The sequence below is a fragment of the Rhinatrema bivittatum genome, chromosome 4 (genome assembly GCF_901001135.1).
Source record: "Rhinatrema bivittatum chromosome 4, aRhiBiv1.1, whole genome shotgun sequence".
Taxonomy (NCBI): Eukaryota; Metazoa; Chordata; class Amphibia; order Gymnophiona; family Rhinatrematidae; genus Rhinatrema; species Rhinatrema bivittatum.
The window spans coordinates 33,625,828-33,646,633 of NC_042618.1; the positions used below are offsets into that span (position 1 = coordinate 33,625,828).

The 20,806-nt window shown below is 45.4% G+C and overlaps 1 protein-coding gene across 1 annotated transcript in view; it reads left to right on the forward strand.

The window, feature by feature from the left end:
- Positions 1–20,806, forward strand: part of EML1 (EMAP like 1) — a 265,065-nt gene that overhangs the window by 66,599 nt on the left and 177,660 nt on the right. The window contains 2 exon segments of the mRNA XM_029597926.1: positions 1,334–1,516; positions 18,220–18,349. Coding sequence (XP_029453786.1) covers positions 1,334–1,516; positions 18,220–18,349 — 313 coding nt within the window.

A 20,806-nucleotide genomic window follows, 5' to 3' on the forward strand; every position in this document is an offset into this window, starting at 1 on the left:
CTGATTTATATTCCGCTTTTTGGCATTTCAAAATGGATTATATTCAGGTACTGTGGGTATTTCCCTGTTCCCCAGAGGGATTGCAATCTAAGGGGGTAATTTTTGCGTGCGATAGGGGCGGAGTCGACACTGGAAGAGGAGGAGTTGGGGCGTCGTCGGGGTGGACACGGCGAAAACTTCGCTGGCGGCGAAGACTCCTTATCACCGCCAATAGCGCGCCCAATAGCGCCACCTTTCATGGTGGCGCTATTGAGTGCAAAAGCCAGCAGCGATAACACCACGGTGGTGCGATTGCTGCCGGATTTCGCAACCCCCCCCCACCCCCATTACCGTGGGATTCAAAGAGGTCTGCGATATTAGAAAATCCAGGCCTAAGTTTGTACATGAGACAGCGGAGGGTAAAGTGACTTGTCCAAGGTCATAAGGTGAGGCAGTGGGATTTGAACCACTAGCTTGCCCCAACCTTGGCCTGGACCCGGATTCTGACTGCTCGCTGCATGCCCTGCCCTTGGCCTGTATCCGTTACTGTTTTCCCGCTGCCTGCCCCTTCCTTGCCCTGGACCAGGATACTATTTGCTTGCTGCCAGCCCTAACCCCTGTCCATGTCTCGACTTTGTCTCACTGCTTCTTGCAGGACTCTCAACTAAGCCCTGCCGGTCCCCACTCTTATACTGTTTCCTAGTCATCTGTTGCAGTCTACTCATGATGTTACAAACCTCTGTCCTATCCTTTCTCATTCACCTCTTCTCAAAGCTGAAGAGCCCCTAACCTGTTTAACCTTTCTTCATTGTGTCCTAATCAGAATTCATTCCTTTTTGTTTCCTGGGTAGCTGCTCTTCATGTACTAAGTTAGTTTTTGTCCAGAGGAAGTCCCAAAATATGGGCATGTTTGAATATTGATTAGTTCTTTCTTTCTTATTCTCTTTTCTTTCAGTTTTCTTGGTTTGGATAGTGCCACATGGTGACTAGTTTTCGATTTTTGGGGTATTGAACCTGGTTTACATTTTTAGGTGAAGTTTTTGATTTATTCATTCCAGTTTCCTAATATTCTGAATCCATGTCGTTTCCAATTGAGGTAAAGTGTAAATTCATTGAAACAGCCTGGGACTTGACGTATGTGTAAAAAGTTAAGCTATTCAGACCATATACATCTGCCAAGACTTTCCCTAATCTTATTCTTCTGTTTAAATATTTGTAACAGCTGCTGTAGAAATTGCTAGGATTTGCTACTTGGGCAATGTGAAAATATTGTATTCAGGGATTAAAGTTGATGTTTAAAATGGTTAATTTTTATAATATGTATGCAACCTATTTGTATTGTTGATATTTTTAGATGACAGTGCCTCTGCTGCAAGCAGCATGGATGTGACGGACCGCATTGCTTCTCTAGAGCAGCGTGTCCAGATGCAAGAAGACGAGATCCAGCTGCTGAAATCTGCCCTGGCTGATGTAGTTCGTCGCTTGAATATCGCAGAAGAGCAGCAGTGCATGCAGAATAGAAAAGGACCTACCAAAGGTAAGCCAGAATGAATTCCTCTTATATGTAGTCTTTTATACATAGAAATGGGAGAAAATGCTTTTTAAATCAGGCCCTAAGACAACAATTATTTTGAGAGTAAGTTTCAAAGCCATTTACCCAATTGAATAGCAATTTTCCTGCATACATTCAGGCCGATATTGTAAAAAGTGCGGGACAGCCGGTGCTGCGTGTTGAACGCCCACTCTCCAAACGCGCACCCAGGCACCTCTCCTGGGCGAGCGATTTCTCTATTTAAATGAGGGGTTGCGCTAATAAGGAGGCTCTAGGGACAATAGTGCGTCCCTAGTGTTTCCTTATTAGCGGTAGAGGTGGCTGTCAGTGGGTCTGACAGCTGACACTCAATTTTACCGACGTCTGTTTTTGAACCCACTGACTGGTGGGCAGATTTTTTTTAATTTATTAAAAAAAATTCTTTCTTTTTTTTTAAATTTTTGGGTCCTCTGACTTAATATCACTAAGTTATTAAGTCGGAGGGTGTACAGAAAAGCAGTATTTTCTGCTTTTCTGTACACTTTTCTAGGTTGCTTAGATTTTAACACCTGTCCGTGGGCAGCCGTTAATTTCTGAGAGTAAAATGTGCGGCTTGGCTGCACATTTTACTTTCAGTATCTCGAGCGACCAACTAATAGGCTCATCAACATGCATTTGCATGTGATGAGTGCTATTAGTTTTCATGGGGTTGGCCGTGCGTTTTTGACGTGCTATTACCCCTTACAGTATAAGGAGTAATAAGAGTGTGTCTAAAACGTACGCTAAACGGTGCACTGTACTGTATCGGCCTGATTGGTTGCCTAAAAATTGCCTTCACTCAATCCACCTTAAAGTGCGCACAATGTTCCACAGTGCCCAGACTTTTAGCTGCATTTGGGCAGGTGTTCCCAATGGTGTGTTTTGGGTAAGACTGGAAAATAACACAGAGGAAATAATTTTCAAAAGAGTTGTGTACGTGAATGTAACATACTATCGTAGCAATTTTTAACGTGCTTTGACGTGCTTAAAGTGAACTTACATGCATAAAACCTGTTAATTCAATGGCATATATTGTAGCAATTTTCAAAAGCCCACTTAAGCATGTAAAATGCATTTACATGCATAAAACCTAGTTTTAAGCATGTAAATCCTTTTGAAAATTACCTTCAGTGATTAGATTTTCAAAGCTATAAGCATTATTTTCCATGAGACATCTGCTTGCACAAAAGGCAGGTGCAAAAGTCCACGAGTATTTTGTATCTGTGACTAATTTCAAAAGAAAAGTACACAAATACTTTAAAATTTGGTGCCTGCAAACTTTGCAGTAAAATGGCCAGTTAGAAAACTGCCCCTTTTAAGGAAAAATTTCAAAACAATGCAGGTAGTTGAACTTGCGGACTTTCCATGAGTTCTCAAAGAGAAAATTAGCATGTGTAGTTTCCCTTTGAGAACTACCTTTGGGAAAAAAAACATCAGCAGATGTTTATACCTCCTTTTTCTGTGGGTACTTTTTCCCTTTCACACATGGTGTGTAGTTCTGAAAATGCAAAACCATGTGCGTTGCTGCATTCCCTGCTTCTGGGAATGCCTCTGCTCAGTGCAGGTGAAAGTGTGCATGGTTTAAGAACACTGCACATTCGGCCGATACAGAAAAACCCGCGGGAGAGTCGGCGAGCGCCCAGGCCACTCTCCTGGGCGCGTGATTCAGTAAAAAAAAATATGTAAATGAGGGCCACGGTAAAAGGAGGCGCTAGGGACACTAGCGCGTCCCTAGTGCCTCTTTTTTGACAGAAGCGGCGGCTTCAGCGGGTTTGACAGCAGACGCTCAATTTTTCCGGCGTCTGTTCTCGAACCCGCTGACAGCCACGGGTCCAGAAAATGGACGCCGGCAAAATTGAGCGTCCGTCTTCCAACCCGCAGGCCGCGGACAGATTTAAAATTATTATTTTTTTTTTTTAACTTTTGGGGCCTCCGACTTAATATCGCTATGATATTAAGTCGGAGGGTGCACAGAAAAGCAATTTTTTCTGCTTTTCTGTGCACTTTCCCAGTGCCGGCCGAAATTAAAATGTGCGGCTTGGCTGCACATTTTACTTTCTGGATCGCGCGGGAATGACTAATAGGCCCATCAATATGCATTTGCATGTTGCGGGCGCTATTAGTTTTTTGGGGGGGGGTTGGCTGTGCATTTTCAATGCACTATTACCCCTTACTGTATAAAGGGTAAAAATAGTGAGTCGAAAACATGCGGCCAAACGCAGGCTAACAGTGTGCTCCACCAGAGCGCACTTTACTGTTTCGGCCCAATACTGTTACCTGCAAGGAGGGTGGGCCGTTTTCAGATATCTGATTTCCCTGGATATGTAGTTTAACTGCATGAATGGCTTCTGAAAAATTGCCTTCATGGGGCCTGATTTTCAAAAGCATTTCTGTGCATAAAATTGGGTGTTAGAAGCGTGAATGGGCTTTTGAGTATTGCTCAGAAGCCGCTGCATATAAAAGGATGCATCCAAGGAATTCCGCCTGTACTTTTAAGTGCATTTGAAAGAAATGTTTCCGGGGTTACGCACAGGGATAGTAAACTTTCAAATAGGTACATGAGCACTTGAGGCACGTGCGTTGGTGCGCACCCAGATAAGCGGCCATTTTATAATTTGCATGTGTATATGTGCGCATGTTATAAAATAGCCTGACTGCACATATGTGTGCCCGATTTTAAGTGGGCGAGTGCCTATGCACTTAAATCCTGCTACCGCCTACGTAAGGGAATTTTAAAAGGTGTGCGTCCACATCATTGCCAGTTTCAGCAGTTCGTCCCGTTAATAGCTAGGTCCTGCAAGCCTCCTTAGTTTGATAGTCTGTATTCCCCCCAGTTACCCCAGACACTTTAAACCCCTGAGAAATGGCCTTTTCTATTTATTTATTTATTTTAATTTACGCCTCATCCCTAGCAGAAGTAAACTTACTTGCCACTGGACCTGGGCGCACGTCCAGATGCACAAGTATTTGGGCACGTCTCTTGGCCATGCCCCACCCCTTTTTTGAAAACGTTTGACATGTGTGCAGTGGGAGATATGCGCATATCCGGGTAGCTTTTAAAATTCGGTTGGTGCATGCCAGCCCGACTTGTGCGTGCCTTCCCCCATACCCCGCTGGGTTCTGTGCAGTCACTAATTTCCAAAGCAGACTTGCATGTGTAAGTGCACTTTGGAAATTCGGGCTAAAGCCTGCTTGTACTTTTCTACACGCAGACTTTAGCCCTGAGCATGCTGTTGTAAAATTATCCCCTCTGTGTTTAAAACTTAAAGAATCTGTGCTTTCTGCTCACAGAAAATGTCGATTTCCTCTTGAGTAGGAAGGACAACCCTTACTCTGCAGTAACAGAGCTGAAATATTTGGACCGATGCCCTTTTAGACAGCGGAGTTACAGCTGGATTTGTTTAGAAACAGGAAAATGGTTGGTGGCTGTTCATTCTCTGCTTTCCACCACCACCACGTCCTGTTTTACCAGTCCTGATGAGGAAATCTTTCATTTTTTTATCTAGCTGGAGCCATGTGAAGTTTATTTTTCCCTAAAAGTGAACTGTTTTTAATGAGAAGAACAACCCTGGCATTTCAGCTCCAGGATAGTAATAACTTTAGTGAAGGATCATGTTTTAGTTTGGGATGGGGGTTGGAAAGTGGAGAAATAGGATGCGTAGGAGGTATTGTGCCATTAACGTCCCAGGAGAAACAGTAAAAAGTTAGTCTTCCTTAGTATATTTTAATAGATTGTTTCCTCTTCCTAATGAGCTTTGAATGTTGTACTGTGGCTAACTTTACAAGGGCTGGGCTACATAATTTAGTTTTTTTTTGTTAGGTCATAGTGATTGTGAGTCCATTTGTTAGTGCACTGCAGCATAGTGTGCTTTGCGGTGTTTAGTTCCATAGTTCAATAGAGGGGATGCAGAATCATATGACACGTCATTCTCCTTTCTTTCCATTTCAGGATATTTCATTTCTTCAAGGACAAGCCGGATGGTAGTCCTCTCACATGGGTGACATCATCAGATGGAGCCTGGCACAGTAAACTTTTGTCAAAGTTTCTAGAAACTTTGACTGGCACACTGAGCATGCCCAGCATGCCACTAGCCACACGGAGTCCCTCTTCAGTCTCTTCCTTTCCGCGAAGCTTTCGCCTCGCGATCGTGGAGTTTGCGCTTCTTTTTCTGTTTGTGTTTTTTTTGTTTGTTTGGTTTTTTTGCAGTTTTTCACTTTCCTGTGTCGCTTAAGGTCCCTCTGTTTTTCTGGTCCTCTGCCTGCGATCTGGTAAATCTGAGTTTTCACAGTTGATTGCTGATGGCTTCATCCCTCGGTGACCGTCAATCATCGACCACATGCCGCATGCCTTTTGCGATGGCATCGACCAGCTTTTGCCGGTGCCCCTGGACTATGTCCATCACAGACCCCCATGAGGTCTGTGTCCTCTGCCTGGGAGCGTCCCACGATGTCTGCGGTTGTGATCTCTGTGCCCAGATGACCCCTAAGGGCCATCTGGCATGCCTTGATAAGATGGAAAATGTATTCAGACCCAAAAGATCGGATCTGTTATCAGCTTCCAGGACCTCTATCCCGCTCAGGAAGGAGGTTCCGGTCTCAACCCCTTTGGGGTCGCCCCCACAACTGGTCCCAAGGTGGGAGCGGGGGACTGAGCGTGTTCTTTGTCCTCCCATTCCCGGTTGCATTCCTCGCTGTTGCCATCTGTTCTCGGCAAAGACCGTGATGACCATTGAGAAAGATCGAAGAAACGTCGACATTGATCATCGTCTTCCAAACAGGATTGTGGACAGACATAGATATCGGTGGCTTCCCCGAAGCGGTCTCAGGTAGAGGAAGTGATTCTCTCCGACCCTGCCAAAGCCTCTAGGTGGCCTCCACCAACATCTGTGGAGGGCTTTGTGCCCCCCCAGTGGTCCAGGGGATGTCCCGATTCCGCCTCCTTCTCCTCAAGCCATTTTGTCTTCGGCTAACTTTGAGGAGGAGTTGGAGAGGTGCTTGAGGTTGGCAGTCGGCCGGGCCCTGCAGGGCTTAGAGCCTCTAGTTCCACTGGGAGCGCCACCGCTGCAGGAGCTGACTCCACTGATGCTTGCGCCTTTTACTGGAATGGCTTGATATGCTGCTCGTGTCCTACCAATGCAGCTGACACCGATGCCCCAAGCCCCTTCGTGGCCGAAGGGAGCATCGCTGCCGCCGCCACCGGCTCCCATCCTTCTTCTCAGAGGAGGAAGGGCCATTGGGTTCGGCTGCATCTTGGGGATGCATGGCGCTTCACCTCCTCCCAGCTCCCCCAGGGCCATTGGGATTGGTGCCTTCAGTGCCCCCGATTCTCTCCGACACCTTTAGACTCATCAGCGCTTTTACAGCCTCGAGGCCAGTTCCCTTTTCAGTGCTGCTGAGGTCTGCACTTCGGGCACAATTGGGTGTTCGACCCCCGCATCCCTGAAGGGACGCAGTGAGGGTGAGGCCCCTTATGACCCCTGGGAAGGGGAGGCGTCCATGTCCTCCACCGAGGAATAGGAGGATCTGCCTTCAGAGCCCTCTCCACTGGAGGAGCGGCGGAAATCCCCCCCCCCCCCCCCCCCCCCCGGAGAATCTTTCCTTTGCGAAGTTCATAAAGGCCATAGCAGAATCGGTGCCTTTCCAGCTCTTAATGGAGCAAGACACTAGGCACAAGATGCTTGAGATTCTGCAATTCTTGGATGCCACGAAAGAGGTAGTGGCTGTACCATTCCATGACATCTTCAAGGAGCTGGTGGCCCGCCTCTGGGAGCACCCCATCTCTGTGCTGCCGGTGAACCATAAGACAGATGTAGTTTACCTGGTCCAGCCTACCACTGGTTTCAAGCGCCGACAGCAACCTCATCAATTGGTGGAGGTAGAATCAGCCTTAAAGAAGGCAAAAAGGATTTGCACTCATGCTTCAGCAACCCCCTGGGGTGGGAGCATAGAGCCCTTGATGCCTTTGGATGCCAGGTATTTCAGGGTGCAGTGTTAACTGTCCAGCTTGCTTACTACCAATTATATATGGGTCAGTACTTCCGGAATCTGTGGAAAAAGGCCCTTGAGTTTAGTGAACTCCTCCAACAGCAATTCCAGGAGGATTTCCATAAGATAGTGCAGCAGGGCCTTGAATGTGATAAGCATGAAGTCCGCTCTGCATATGATGTCTTCGAGATGGCTATGAGAACCGCCGCGGCAGACATCGGGGCTCAACGGATGGCATGGCTGCGTGCCTCAGATCTGCACCCTGAAGTCCAGGACCGCCTGGCTGATTTGCCATGTACAAGGGAAAATCTGTTTGGAGGCAGAATTAAAGAGGTGGTGGCGCAACTGAATGACTAGCATGAGATACTTCAGCAATTGTCACCTAGTACCTCTGACACCCAACCACCCAAGAAACCCCCTCGGCAATACCCGAAGAGGCCTTTTTACCAGCCATGCAAATACTATCCACCAGCACCGAGGGCCAGACCTCAACTGCCTCCCCCCAGAGTGAGGTCAAGACAACCTCAGACACGCTGGCTGACCACATTTCCACTGCAGAACCCCACCACGAGGTTTTGACTGGTGGCCAGGGAGCATGAGCAAGTCCTCTCCGCGGGGCACTGTCTCCTCGGTGAATAATACATGGTCGGATAGCGATATTAATTATTGTAAACGATAGTAGTACTTAAACATAATAGTGTTGGTGAGTGCCGTAATAATGGCGCTCATATATTTGCATCCTTATAAGTGTTTGACACAATATCTAGAATGTGTATGATAGTGGCAACACTAGAGAACTAGAATGAGAATAAATGTCAAAATATGAGCTGCAGTAAAATATCGAAGGAGCGAATATAAAAGAAATACAGTGGTATAGCATCCTTTATTGACAGGAGTTTATATTGAGAATCGTTTGCCGTTTGAAAGGAAGGATGTTCGCTTCACCTTAATGGGTTGCGTTTAAATAATATGCTGGATCGCTTTTTGTTTTATTTGTTCTTTGCAAAGTGTTATTTATCATTCAGCACATGTTTCATTTTATAGAATAAGTTGTGTAGATTCGACTGACACTTGCGAGAGGATGTGATGTCATTAAACCATACGCGCGGCTCTCTAAAAACGCCGTGGGTTTGTAAATATTGTTACCATGAACTGGCTGGTGGAAATATTAATTTATTAATTTTTTGATAAAAATAGTTTTTGAGTTACAGTAATATTATGGATTAAGTTATTTGAGTACTGACAACAATAATTAAGTACCATAATTATTTACACTATTGCATTTACCTTGATCGATTTTGTACAATGTTTTTTATACATCTCCATCTTTCCTATTTGTTTTTCAAAACGATGAATCAGTCATATTTTTCAATTTGGGACATAAATAATTGAATAGCTGGACTAACACACTTCGTTCTCTGAAGCAGTGTGAGTCATCTATATAACAAAGGTAATTAAATAAAAAAATTGTATTTAATTATAAAGCATGGTATAAGCATTTTTAAATCATTTTTACGTCTCTCTTTTTTATTTATTTTCTAAATTGTAAAAAATAAATATTGGATAATTAACTAGCTAAGGAGTATTCACATGGCAGATATAATTTATACTTTTTTATATATATATGTATAATTATATATACCCTTGGATTTATTATTTTTATTGTCTTTCTAATTATGAAATATTTGTGTTATTTTTAGGATTTTGTTTACTACTTTTTTACTACTTGAAAGATTGTTTATGTAGTTATGTAATCATCTGAAGCAACATGAGGTAATGAGATTATACATATATTTTAATAATTAATTTTTAATTTTTTATGATTTTTACTATTTAACTGTATAAAATTTAAAATTGTTTTTATGTTTTTAGCCCCTGATGCAGCCTTAATTGGCGAAACTCGGCCGGAGTCGGGCTCTAGAAAATAAAATTTAACAATAAAATCCTTCTACGACAAAATCCTTCTTGTTGTTTTTTGCCTCAATTACATTGGACCTCTGGATCCTGTCCATCGTGCATCAGGGCTACAGGTTGCATTCCCAATGAGTTCCACCCTGCTCACCTTTGTGTCTCCCCGATGGGGAGTAGCAGAGAACTTACAGATACTTCAGGTAGAGCTCTTCGCCCTTATACTGGTTTGAGTGGTCAAACCTATTCCACCCAGTCAGCAGGGCGAGGGGTTCTGTTACTACTGCGAATTGGACTTACCCTTCAAAATCCCGGAGCAGCACGAAGCAGCAGCGACGTCATGGTCGCCCCGCGTGGCACCTTGGCTCCGTCCCCCTCGGCACATCGGCATGCCTCCTGACAGTCCCTGCAATAGCGCAGGAAATGGGGCTATATTTACCCGGCCTTCAGGCACAAACTTTGCCTTGGCTACAAGCTTGCTCGTGCTGGTGCTGTCTCTGCTGGATTTGCCTTTGTCGTGACCCGGATTGTGTTGGATTTCTCTTTCCTGCTGCCTGCCTTTGACCCGGATTGGTTTTGGATTTCTCTTGTTTGTCGCTTGCCAGTGACCCGGATTATCTAGGACCCCGCTATCTCTGGTCTACTTTCATTTGTACTGGGATTCGGTGAGGACATCGGCTCTGATTTCACTTTGGCTGGATCTGCATCCTTCCCCTTCTTGCTGGTATCTGACCTTGGCTTGGGCTCAGGTAAGGCTATCTTTCTATCATTGGGTCCACACAAACATAACAGGTTCTACTCCAGGTATTTCCTAATTCCCAAGAAAATGGGTGGCCTTCAGCCCATTCTGGATCTGTGGGCCTTGAGCCGTTTTCTGGTAAAGGAAAAGTTCAAAATGGTCTTGTTGGGCACCTTCATTCCTCTTCTCAAAGCGGGAGACTGGCTTTGCTGCCTCGATCTAAAAGACATGTACGCCCATATCCCCATCTCTCAGGTAGATCAGCAGTACCTGCCATTCTTAGTCGACAGAAATCACTATCAGTATTGGGCACTGCCCTTTGGCTTTGCGTCCGCATCCCGTGTTTTTAACAAGTGGTCGGAACCTATCTTTGGAGGGGGGGATTCATGTTTTCCCCTACCTCGATGATTGGCTTATTAAGAATGACTCCAGACAAAGGGGCACTCTGCGAATCACGGTCCGAGTCTTGAAAAATCTGGGATTTCTGATCAACTATCTGAAATCTCATCTCCAACCATCCTTGCAACTGGACTTCATTGGGGCTCAGCTGGACACCGTCCAGGCGAAGGCTTTTCTGCCTCAGGACAGGGCAGAGACCCTTGCGTCTCTCGCTCGAGTAGTCTCTGATTGCTCCCATATTTTGGTGCACCAGTTTCTCTGATTACTGGGCCACATGGCAGCGATGGTGCATATTACTCTTTTTGCTCATCTGCCCGAGTGCAGTGGACGTAGTGATCCCAGTGGTGTCAGGCTATCCAAGACCTACATGCTTGTGTCCTAATCATCACACTGCTGCGCCAGTCCCTCAAGTGGTGGGTGACGGCTCTGAAATCTGGAGCGGGGGATGCCCTTTTGGAGCCCACATCCCTAGGTTACCCTCACCATGGAAACATCTCAGTGGGTGGGGAGCACATGTTGCGGGTCTCCACACCCAGGGGCTTTGGTCCTCGCAGGAATTGCAGTCCCAGATCAACTTCTTGGAGTTGCAAGCGATTCGGTATGCTCTACAGGTGTTCTGAGAACAGCTCCTGAACAAGGTTGTCCTTGTTCAGACCGACAGTGAAGTAGCTGTGTGGTATCTGAACAAACAGGGGGGAATGGGGTCCTTCACCCTCTGTCAGGGCAGTCCACATTTGGTTGTGGGCCATGACAAAGGCATCCTTCTCAGGGCAGTGTCCCTCCCGGAGTGAACAACACCCTGGTGGACGCCTTGAGCCGTGCCTTCCGACTTCACGAGTGGTCTCTCAAGAGGTAGCAAGCCGGATTTTTTGCTCATGGGGGACCCCGGGCATAGACCTCTTTGCTTCCTTGGAGAACAGGAATGTGGACTGCTTCTGCACCCTAGGCTGGAGGAGCAGCGGGTCAATGGCGAATGCTTTTTTGATTCACTGGGGCTTACCCTCCGCTTCCTCTCATCTCAAAAACATTCAGAAGCTTCAGCAGGATAAGGGCACCGTGATCCTGATCACCCCCTTTTGGCCCTGCCAGGTCTGCTTTCCGACACTATGGGACCTGATCTCACGCCCCCTGATCCGATTGGGGATGGCTTCAGACCTAATCTCTCAGGACCAGGGCAGGCTCCGCCACCCCAACTTCCAAGCCCTGGCTCTCAGGGCTTGAATGTTGACCAGGTGACTGTACAGGCCCTGAATCTTTCTTTCGAAAGGTCCAGAAAACCCTCCACCAGGAAGTCTTACAATCTGAAGTGGAAGAGGTTTTCGGCTTGGTGCGGGGGCTGCGGTCTGGATCCTTTCTCTCTGAATCTGGTCTGCAGAAAACATTCTCTCTGAATCTGGGTCTGCAGAAAACATCGGTGAGAGTTCACCTGAGTGCCGTTGGTGCATACCATCGGGGCATGGATGGTACCGCGATCTCTTCCCATCTGCTTGTGGGTCGGTTCATGAGGGACTTGTTACAACTAAACCACCCCACTCGCCCACCAACAGTTTCCTGGGATCTCAACGTCGTCCTGTCGCAACTCATGAAGTCTCTGTTCGAACCATTGTGATCTTGCGACCTGAAGTACCTTCCCTGGAAGGTCATCTTGGTCGTGGTTACATCAGGTCACAGGGTCAGTAAACTGCAAACTCTGGTGTCATATCGACCTTATTCAAAATTTTGTCATGACAAGGTGGTCCTGCGGATGCCCCCAAAGTTCCTTCTCAAGATGATCTCTGAGTTCCATCTCAATCAGTCCATTGTGTTGCCTTCTTTTTTCCCCAAGGCCACACGCTCACCAGGGCTCTGCACACTCTAGATTGAAAGAAGGCACTGGCCTTTTACTTGGATCGGTTGGTGCTTCACCACCTATCCACTCAACTTTTTGTGTCCTTTGACAAAAACAGATTGGGGGTCGCTGTCTCTAAGCAGACCTAATCCCATTGGCTTGCGGACTGTATTGCCTTCTGCTACACACAGGTGGGCTTACAGCTTGATGATCACGTCAAGGCTCACTCAGTACGAGCCATGTCAGTCTCTGTGACTCGCTTGTGTGCGGTTCCCATTCACGAGATTTGCAGAGTGGCGACCTGGCGTTCCCTCCACACATTTGCCTCACATTATTGCCTGGACAAAGATGGCCGGTGGGACAGTCCTCCATAATCTTTCAGCCATGGGTTTAGGCATGTTCCTCTGGTTAGTGCAGCTCTAGTTGTTGTGCAAGTTCGCACCTTTTCTCTGCTGTACGTGGGGGGACTGGCCTGAAGCTATTTAAACACCCATGTGTGAGGACTACCATCCTGCTTATCTTGGAGAAAGCAGAATTGCTTATCTGTAACAGATGTTCTCCAAGGATAGCAGGATGTTAGTCCTCACGAAACCTGCCCACCACCCCGCAGAGTTGGGATATTTTCTCTCGGTTTGTTTTATTTTTTTGCGAACTCTTATGTTATAAGACGGACCCCGCATGGTTAGTGGCATGCTGGGCATGTTCGGTGTGCTGTACCGGGCTCCATTTGATAATGTCACCCATGTGTGAGGACTAACGTTCTGCTGTCCTTGGAGAACACCTGTAACAAGTAAGCAACTCTTACTTTTACATTTTAGCATATTTTTTTTTCTGCAGCTCTTTATACCGTGCCATTGGAGGGCAGCATTCAAAGCCATTTCCCTGGGTAAATCAGTTGCCTGGAAACTGCCATCACTAAATTAGGATAAGAGTACACGAAGGGCTCCACAGCATGTGCACTTTTACCCAGACGGAGGGGAGGCATTCCTGTGGGGGATTGGAAAACAGCACGCGGCAATTGTATTTTCAAATTTGTACATGTTGTTTTCCATAGGAACTTTACCTGCACAAAAAAGCAGGCAAAAATCTACAGATACGTTGTAGTTGTGGGCAGCATTCAGAGTGAAAAGGTGCACATGCTTTCCCTTTTGAAATTAGGTAGAAGGTACCCTCAGACATTGCACTCAGGTAGGCGGTTTGAAAATTGGCCACTTTAGCTGTTATCTATTTTGCATCATGCAAAGTTTGAAATATTTGTTGTTGTTTTAACACCGAGTATTAATCCATAGATCAGAGCATGTCTAAAAAAGCTGCTGGTGATAAACATGGCCCAGGTAAGCATCTGAAGTGAGTTGTCCAATCTCTTGCAAACAGTTGTGTTCACTGCCATTTAATAGTAGAGCTGGTGTGGCTTTGATCAAGTTTCCATTGCTAACAGAGCATGCTTAACAGATGTTCTGTGACTAAAGCTAAAAAGATCTAGGCAGTAGATTATTATTCTACATGACAGCTGAAAAGTAGTGATGATTTTCTTTATTAAAAATAACAGTACTAGCTTGGGGAAAGTGGTGTTCATCTTCCACTGACTGTTGTGGGGTAAAGGAAGCAATCTACTGCAGTTTTAAGAAAGTATTAGCACTGCTAAAAAAAAAAAAAAAAAAAAATTACCTAAAGAAGATTACAAATTTAGCAGCACTGATCATATCCAGGAAAGAACTTCTTAAAATCTTACTACAGTAAATGTGATTTTTTTTAGAAACTGTCCTTAAGATTATTAAAGGCTTATGTACTATTATAAATTGTTTGTAACCCACAACAAGATGCAATAATCATGAAACAGCTGTGAGAGGTGAACAAGTTCACTTCTTACATTTTAAGAAATTGCTAAAGAATTTTTATTGTAACATACTTTATTATATGGCTGCTGCTAGTTTTCAGTCTTTCCTACCCTGGATTCCTTACAATTCTTTGGAATAATTGGACTAACCAATTTTTATATAATACTGATAACTGATTGAATGAACTGAAGAAGCATTAGTGCATTTCAAGTAATTAATGTATTGGATTTTTTTTTTTAAGGTAGTCTTTATCCCTCACTGCTTCCAGTTTGCTGTTGGCTTATGACTTGGTCTTGCTTTGCTCGCAAGAACCTCTTGGGGTCTGATATTAAGCTTGACTCTTGTAATATGCAGCCTGTGCGGTTCAAAAAAATGTAATAGATTCATACCAGTAAAGCTTCACATGGCCAACTGAACTGGCAGATTCTCTAAGAAACTGCTTCCAGTAAGCATGGAACATTGCTAGACCCTGTATTTTTTGTTCGATTCTGTCACTAGAGAATACTAGTTACAATAAAACCCTATAGAGAGGCAGAAACGTCAAGGGCCCAATTAAATTTTGACTGTTTCTGGGCACATATCTTCTCTGTGATAGGAAAGTGTTAAATTGTTCCCAGACTTTGCTTGTTCTGCTGCTGATTCATATTGTAAGTGTACCATAGTTTAAATGTTAACTTTTTTAAAATATGAAGCCCTATCTGCATTCATAGGGTTGTAGATGGAATATGTGTGATTTAGCAACTTGCTTATGGTGAAATAATTGTCAGCAGCGTAAAGAATCTGGAATGCAGATAACACATACTCTGTCAGATGTTGAGTGAGTTGACCAACCTGGCCATCAATAGGATTTTTTTCATCAAAACAAGTATCGGGTATCTGATGCCTAATCTGATCAGCAACATGATGCTAACCGTGCTACTGCCGCAATCTTTTATTCATGTGCTCTTCAGTAAATGCAGTCTCCTTGTTTGGCTTTTTAGTAATATCTTTTACCCGGATAATCATATCTAGATATCACTTGGGATAGAGTGCTACACCACCCTCAGCAAGTCATTTAAGCTTTTGTGAAAGAGCAAAGATAGCTATTGAGTTGTGGGTTGTGGAACAGAAGGAACTAAGACTAGTGAAAACTACCCAGCATTGCTCGGGTTGTCTGGTTCATAACTGATTTCATTTTTAAAATCAAACAAAAGTGAAAAAGATAAATATTTTTTAATTAACTAATTAATTAACAGAAATCATACTGTAATATAGTTTCATCTATCTATTTACTGCTTGATGTTTTTACTGTTTTATCCTTACTGTAATCCTGTAGATAATTCTCCCAAACTCTTCGACAATTGTCTCCATTGTTTTGCGCTGTCCTTTTTTTCCTCCCCTTTCTCTCATTGCTCTCTTCCTCGTTGCTCCCTTTTTCCCTCCCCCTGTTCATTGTATTTCTCCTCAGTTCTCTGTAAACCGTTCTGATGTTTATTCGAATAACGGTATAAAAAAACCCAATAAATAAATATAATAAATATAGAAACTTAGAAAACCTCTCTCTAAACTGCATTGACAGTATATTAGACTTCTCTAATTGCCTAACTCTAGAGAACACTACATAGCGATTGTTACAGAAGAAGATTAAAAAGAACCGGTTCCAGTACAGATCCCTGGGGCACTCCACTATTTATTTATCATCCTCAACTGAGAAATATGTCCATTTAGTCCTACTCTGTTTCCTGTCTTTTTTAACCAGTTTGCAATTCAAAACAGTGGCATAGCCATGGATGGAATGTGGCCCACTCACTTTGGGCTCAGGCCCACCCAGTCAGAGTTGCCTGACACCGGAAGAAGAGGCCTGTAGTATGGCTGCTGCAATTCTCATCCTGCAGTGGCCAAAGGAGGAGAGGGCTGCCACGGGACTCCCATTCCGTGGCAGCTGAAGAGGTCTGCAGCATGGCCACTGCAGTTCCCATTCCGTGGCAGCTGAAGAGGTCTGCAGCATGGCCACTGCAGTTCCCATTCCGTGGCAGCTGAAGAGGTCTGCAGCATGGCCACTGCAGTTCCCATTCCGTGGCAGCTGAAGAGGTCTGCAGCATGGCCACTGCAGTTCCCATTCCGTGGCAGCTGAAGAGGTCTGCAGCATGGCCACTGCAGTTCCCATTCCATGGCAGCGAAACAAGAGCTGCTGTGGATCCCATCCTACAGTGGCCGAAGGAGAGAGTTGCACAGACCCCCATCCCATGACAACCGGAGGAGGAGATGGTCGCCATGAACCCCATCCCGCGACAACCGGAGGAGGGAAAGGGCTGCCGCAAACCCCCATCTGTGGCAGCGGAAGGAGAAGGCCGGTGCGAACCCCATCCTGCGCTGAAGAAGAGGCCCTGTGTCTGGGAGCATGAGAGAGTGAGAGCCTGTGCGTGTGAGGGGGAAGCCTGAGAGGCAGGAATTTGCAGATGGAGCATATTGTCTTTTCTCAGTGCATGTTCCACAGACACACAACAGCCTGACCAGCTGACTGGCACAAGCCTTTTATATATACACTAGCCGTTAAGCCCGTAACAACGGGCTACATTAAAAAAATTTTTCGGTCCGCTTTCGGACACTGCACCCGTCTAAACTTCTTTTCTCTCCCCTGCCCCCACTCAAACTCCCTTCCCTCACTCTCACCTCCCCCCTCATCCTCCATCCCACTCCCTCCCCTCACTCTCACCTCCCCCTCATCCTCCCTCACTCTCACCTCCCCCCTCATTCTCCCTCCCACTCCCTCCCTTTCCCTCAGTCACTCCCCGCCCTCTCTCAATCCCATCCCTCACTCTCATCCCCTCCCAGCTCATCCCCACCCCCTTCCCATTCCCTCTTTTTCTCTTCTGCACAATGTCTTACCCTTCCCACTTACTCATCCCTTTTCCTTCCATCCCCTCATCTTCCCTTTCCTTCCACTATCACCTCATCCACAACACCTTCCCTCTCCCTCAGCCCTCCTCCCCTCCTTCTTTTTCTCTTCTACAGGGCCAGCTGGGAGGAACCAGGCTAAAGGAGCCTGTCCCTCCGTCACCGTCCCTACTTCCTACTCCCTCCCCCCTTCCCCGGCAACGGAGGGCCAGGCTCAGGCTGTTAACATGTCTGAGGAGCCTTTTCTTGGAGCGCCTGACCACCGCGCTCATTGCTTGCCCGCCTGTCGCTCAGCTTTCACTGCCGCTGCTCCTCCACGCCGCATCCGCCGCTCTCTGTTGCTGGCTCGACCGATGCTGACATACCGCCGCCACTGCCGCAAAACGTCGTGTCCGCCGCTCAGACCGACATGCTCTCTCGCGGCACGTCGGGCAGAGTTCTTTGTGCCGCGCATGCGCAGTAGAGCTGCTCCCTACTGCGCATTTGCGGCACGTCAGTCAAGCCTCATTTATCTAGTAGATGATTTAAAAAAAAAATAAAAATCTGTGTCTAGGGGAAAATTAGCAAATCAATCCGTTATAATTCATTGTAAAACCTGGGCTGAATGAGTTACTGCAATACAATCCTCTGACTGAGACTTTAGTTCCCTCCGGAATGTGGAACAAGGGCACTTAAGAGCCAGCCAGTTGGTGTCACTTTGGCACAATGGTTGGGACTGTTTGCCTTGTCGACTGGCCAGTCGAGGAATCCAGCCCAGATCTCCCTGCATGCAGCTATTAGAACACGTAGCCAGCTTTGATGGAATGCTTGTGTGATAGCATGTCAACTGCATTTAGGTTTGTGGGAATCTTAAATAGCTCAAAGGCGAGAAGCTATTATTTTCAGTTCTCTGAAATTATACTAATATAATTAATTTGTAAACATTTCTAGTATAATTAATAACTCTAAAACACATTGGATTTGGCTTGGTAGTTTAAGGAGAAAGTATCTCCTGGATTGGAATAAATAGTTATGGTACTTTGTTTTACTGGGCTGTAAAATTGTGTTCTTTCACTGATTGCTGTGATTTTTATTGTTTTTGCCCATTTTTTTTCAGCAAGACCCTTGGTGCAAACACTGCCTTTAAGAGCGACAGTTAACAATGGAACTATATTGCCAAAGAAACCAAGTGGCTCCTCACCTTCCTCAGGAGTTAGAAAAGAAACTGTTTCACCTGCAACAAAAAGGTAGAAGGAAAACATAAACTTTGCAAGCTACAAAATGATCTAAAGATTTGTATTTCTAAAGATTTGTATTCTCGGTTGCAACTATTTACTCTCTTCATTTTCTGTTGATAAGCAGGCTGATTTAGTCATTACATGTGTGAGTGATGTTACCAGGCAGCACTGAATGATCTCGTCTCTTCAAGCTAGTAGAGCTTTGAGCTCTGCTGAGCACATGTGGGAAATCTCATGCAGGCGTTGTCTTATGAGCTTCCTTAGTCATTTTATGTCTGAGCACAATACAGATGTGTTTTCTACTCTTATTTTTCACAAAATGTAACTTCTTTTGGCCTCTTTGCTTCACTAAATATTTTTCTTAGTTACCTTACTATCTCTGCAGCCCCATGACAGCACTTTTCATTGCTACAAAAACAAAGCAAAACAATGAAGTGTGACAACCACCTTCCATCATGTCCGGCCAGAAGAAAAGTCAACAGTCATGCAGTTTGGGTATCGGTTGCATTTTTCTCAGCTCTTCCACGTTGTTTGGCATTCCATCCGGATTTGTCTCATCTGCTGCAACTTAATCTGGAAATTCATTCTTTCACCAACAACAAGCCCGTGTCTCTACATATTCAGGGTACTTCCTTATTGTTATAAAAATAGGGGGGATTATGGCCCATTCTGAGCATGAGACATCTGAACAAACATATGCTTCGAGAGAAATTCAAAATTAACTGTCAGCACAATTCTTCCTTATATACAGAAGGACAAATTAATGTGTGCTCTGGATCTAAAGGATGAATATGTTCACATTCCCATCCTCTTTTCATTGGTGCTACCTCTGCTTCCAGGTTGATTCTTCCCATTACCAATACGAAATACTCCTGTTTGGCCTGCTGTCAGCCACAAGAGTCCTTTATGAAATGCCTTGTGGTAATAGCGGCTCATCTGCGTCACCAGGAGATAGGTCTTCTTGTACCTGGATAATTGGCTCTTCACAACAAAATCACAAGAGAAAGTGCTCTGCTCCCCGTGCACAATGTCTTCTGCACTGCTTAGATTTTCTGGTCAACTTTGAGAAGTTGAGCCTGGAGCCTGCTCAAGAGACTCAAGTTCATCAGGACTTGGATAGACTCACTGCAAGAAAGGGCATTCCTGCCTCCTGACTGAGCGAATACCATGACATTACTCATCTGTAACCTATGTCATCTCCACATTCGACAGCTAGAAGGCTCCTCGTGGTCCTCTGTCAAATGGCAGTGGCCATCCATGTGGTCACACTGTGACCAATGTTCCCTCTAAGCTGTGTGCGTGCGTAGCTGGCTGTGCACAGCTTTTTACCCCCCCATGCTGAAAGACCAGCGGGACCATAGTGGACTTCATCCCTCCACGGCCTGAAGTGAGGAGGCGGCTAGCAAGGGCCATGTTGGAGCTCATCCCACCAAGGCCTGAAGCAAAGAAGAGATGCCCCAAAACTCCAGGTACTCCTCCTTCCTGCCCGCATGGTTCTGAAAGAAAAAAATTGCTGGAATTGCACAGGCAGGAAAGGAGGAGGATGAGGAGCATCAGCCTGTGTGCAGAAGAGGAGCAGCATCTGTGGCAGGGCCTCAGTGGATCCCATCTTGCGGCAGCCTGAGAAGGGGAGTCGTGATAGCAGGACCATTACGGATCCCATCTTGTGAAAGCCCGAGAAGAGGAGTCCTGGTAGCAGGTCCACTGTGGATCATATCTCTTGGTGGCCTGAGAAGATCAGGCTTGCCGAGAAAGAGGAAGCCCAGAGGCAAGAGGGAGGCTGAGGCTCTGTAAAGAGAGAATGTGTGTGTGTATGTGTGTGTATGTTTGAGTGAGTTGAGACTCTGTGTGTGTGTGTGTGTGTGTGTGTGTGTGTGAGACAGCATGTGAGAATGTGTGTGTGACCATATGTGTGAGAGCGTGTGATTGTGTGAGAGAACATGAGACAGCATGTATGAGAGAGCATGTGAGAGAGAGTGCATGTAAGAGCCTGTGTGTGAAAGAGCATGCGAGAGTGTATGTGTGTGTGAGAATGAGAGCCTGAGTGTGTTTTGAGGGAGGAAAGGAAGAAGACAGTTGGAAAAACCCTATAAAAGGAATTGGGAAAAGGCAGAAAGGGAACAGGGTGTAAAAAAAGCCTGGGACCAACCAATTAAAAAATAAGATCAGCAAAAACAGGTAAATTATTTTGAATTTTTAGTGATTGGCATATGTTATCTTTGTGAATGTGCATTACATGTTTGAATTTTGTTCTTTCTTCAGTATTCCCCTTTTAGAGTCTGGTTTCTTGGACTTTACATTTTATTTTTGACTGCATGTTTCTGTTTGTAATTTGTAGTCCCTTATTCCATATTAGGTAAGAGTCTGTCTGCATTCTGCGTATGGAACTTGAAGTGCAATATTTCTGCTGATGTAGTTTTTCTGAGGGACTTTGTAGCAGTATGGCTTGTTCTCTTAACCGCAGTA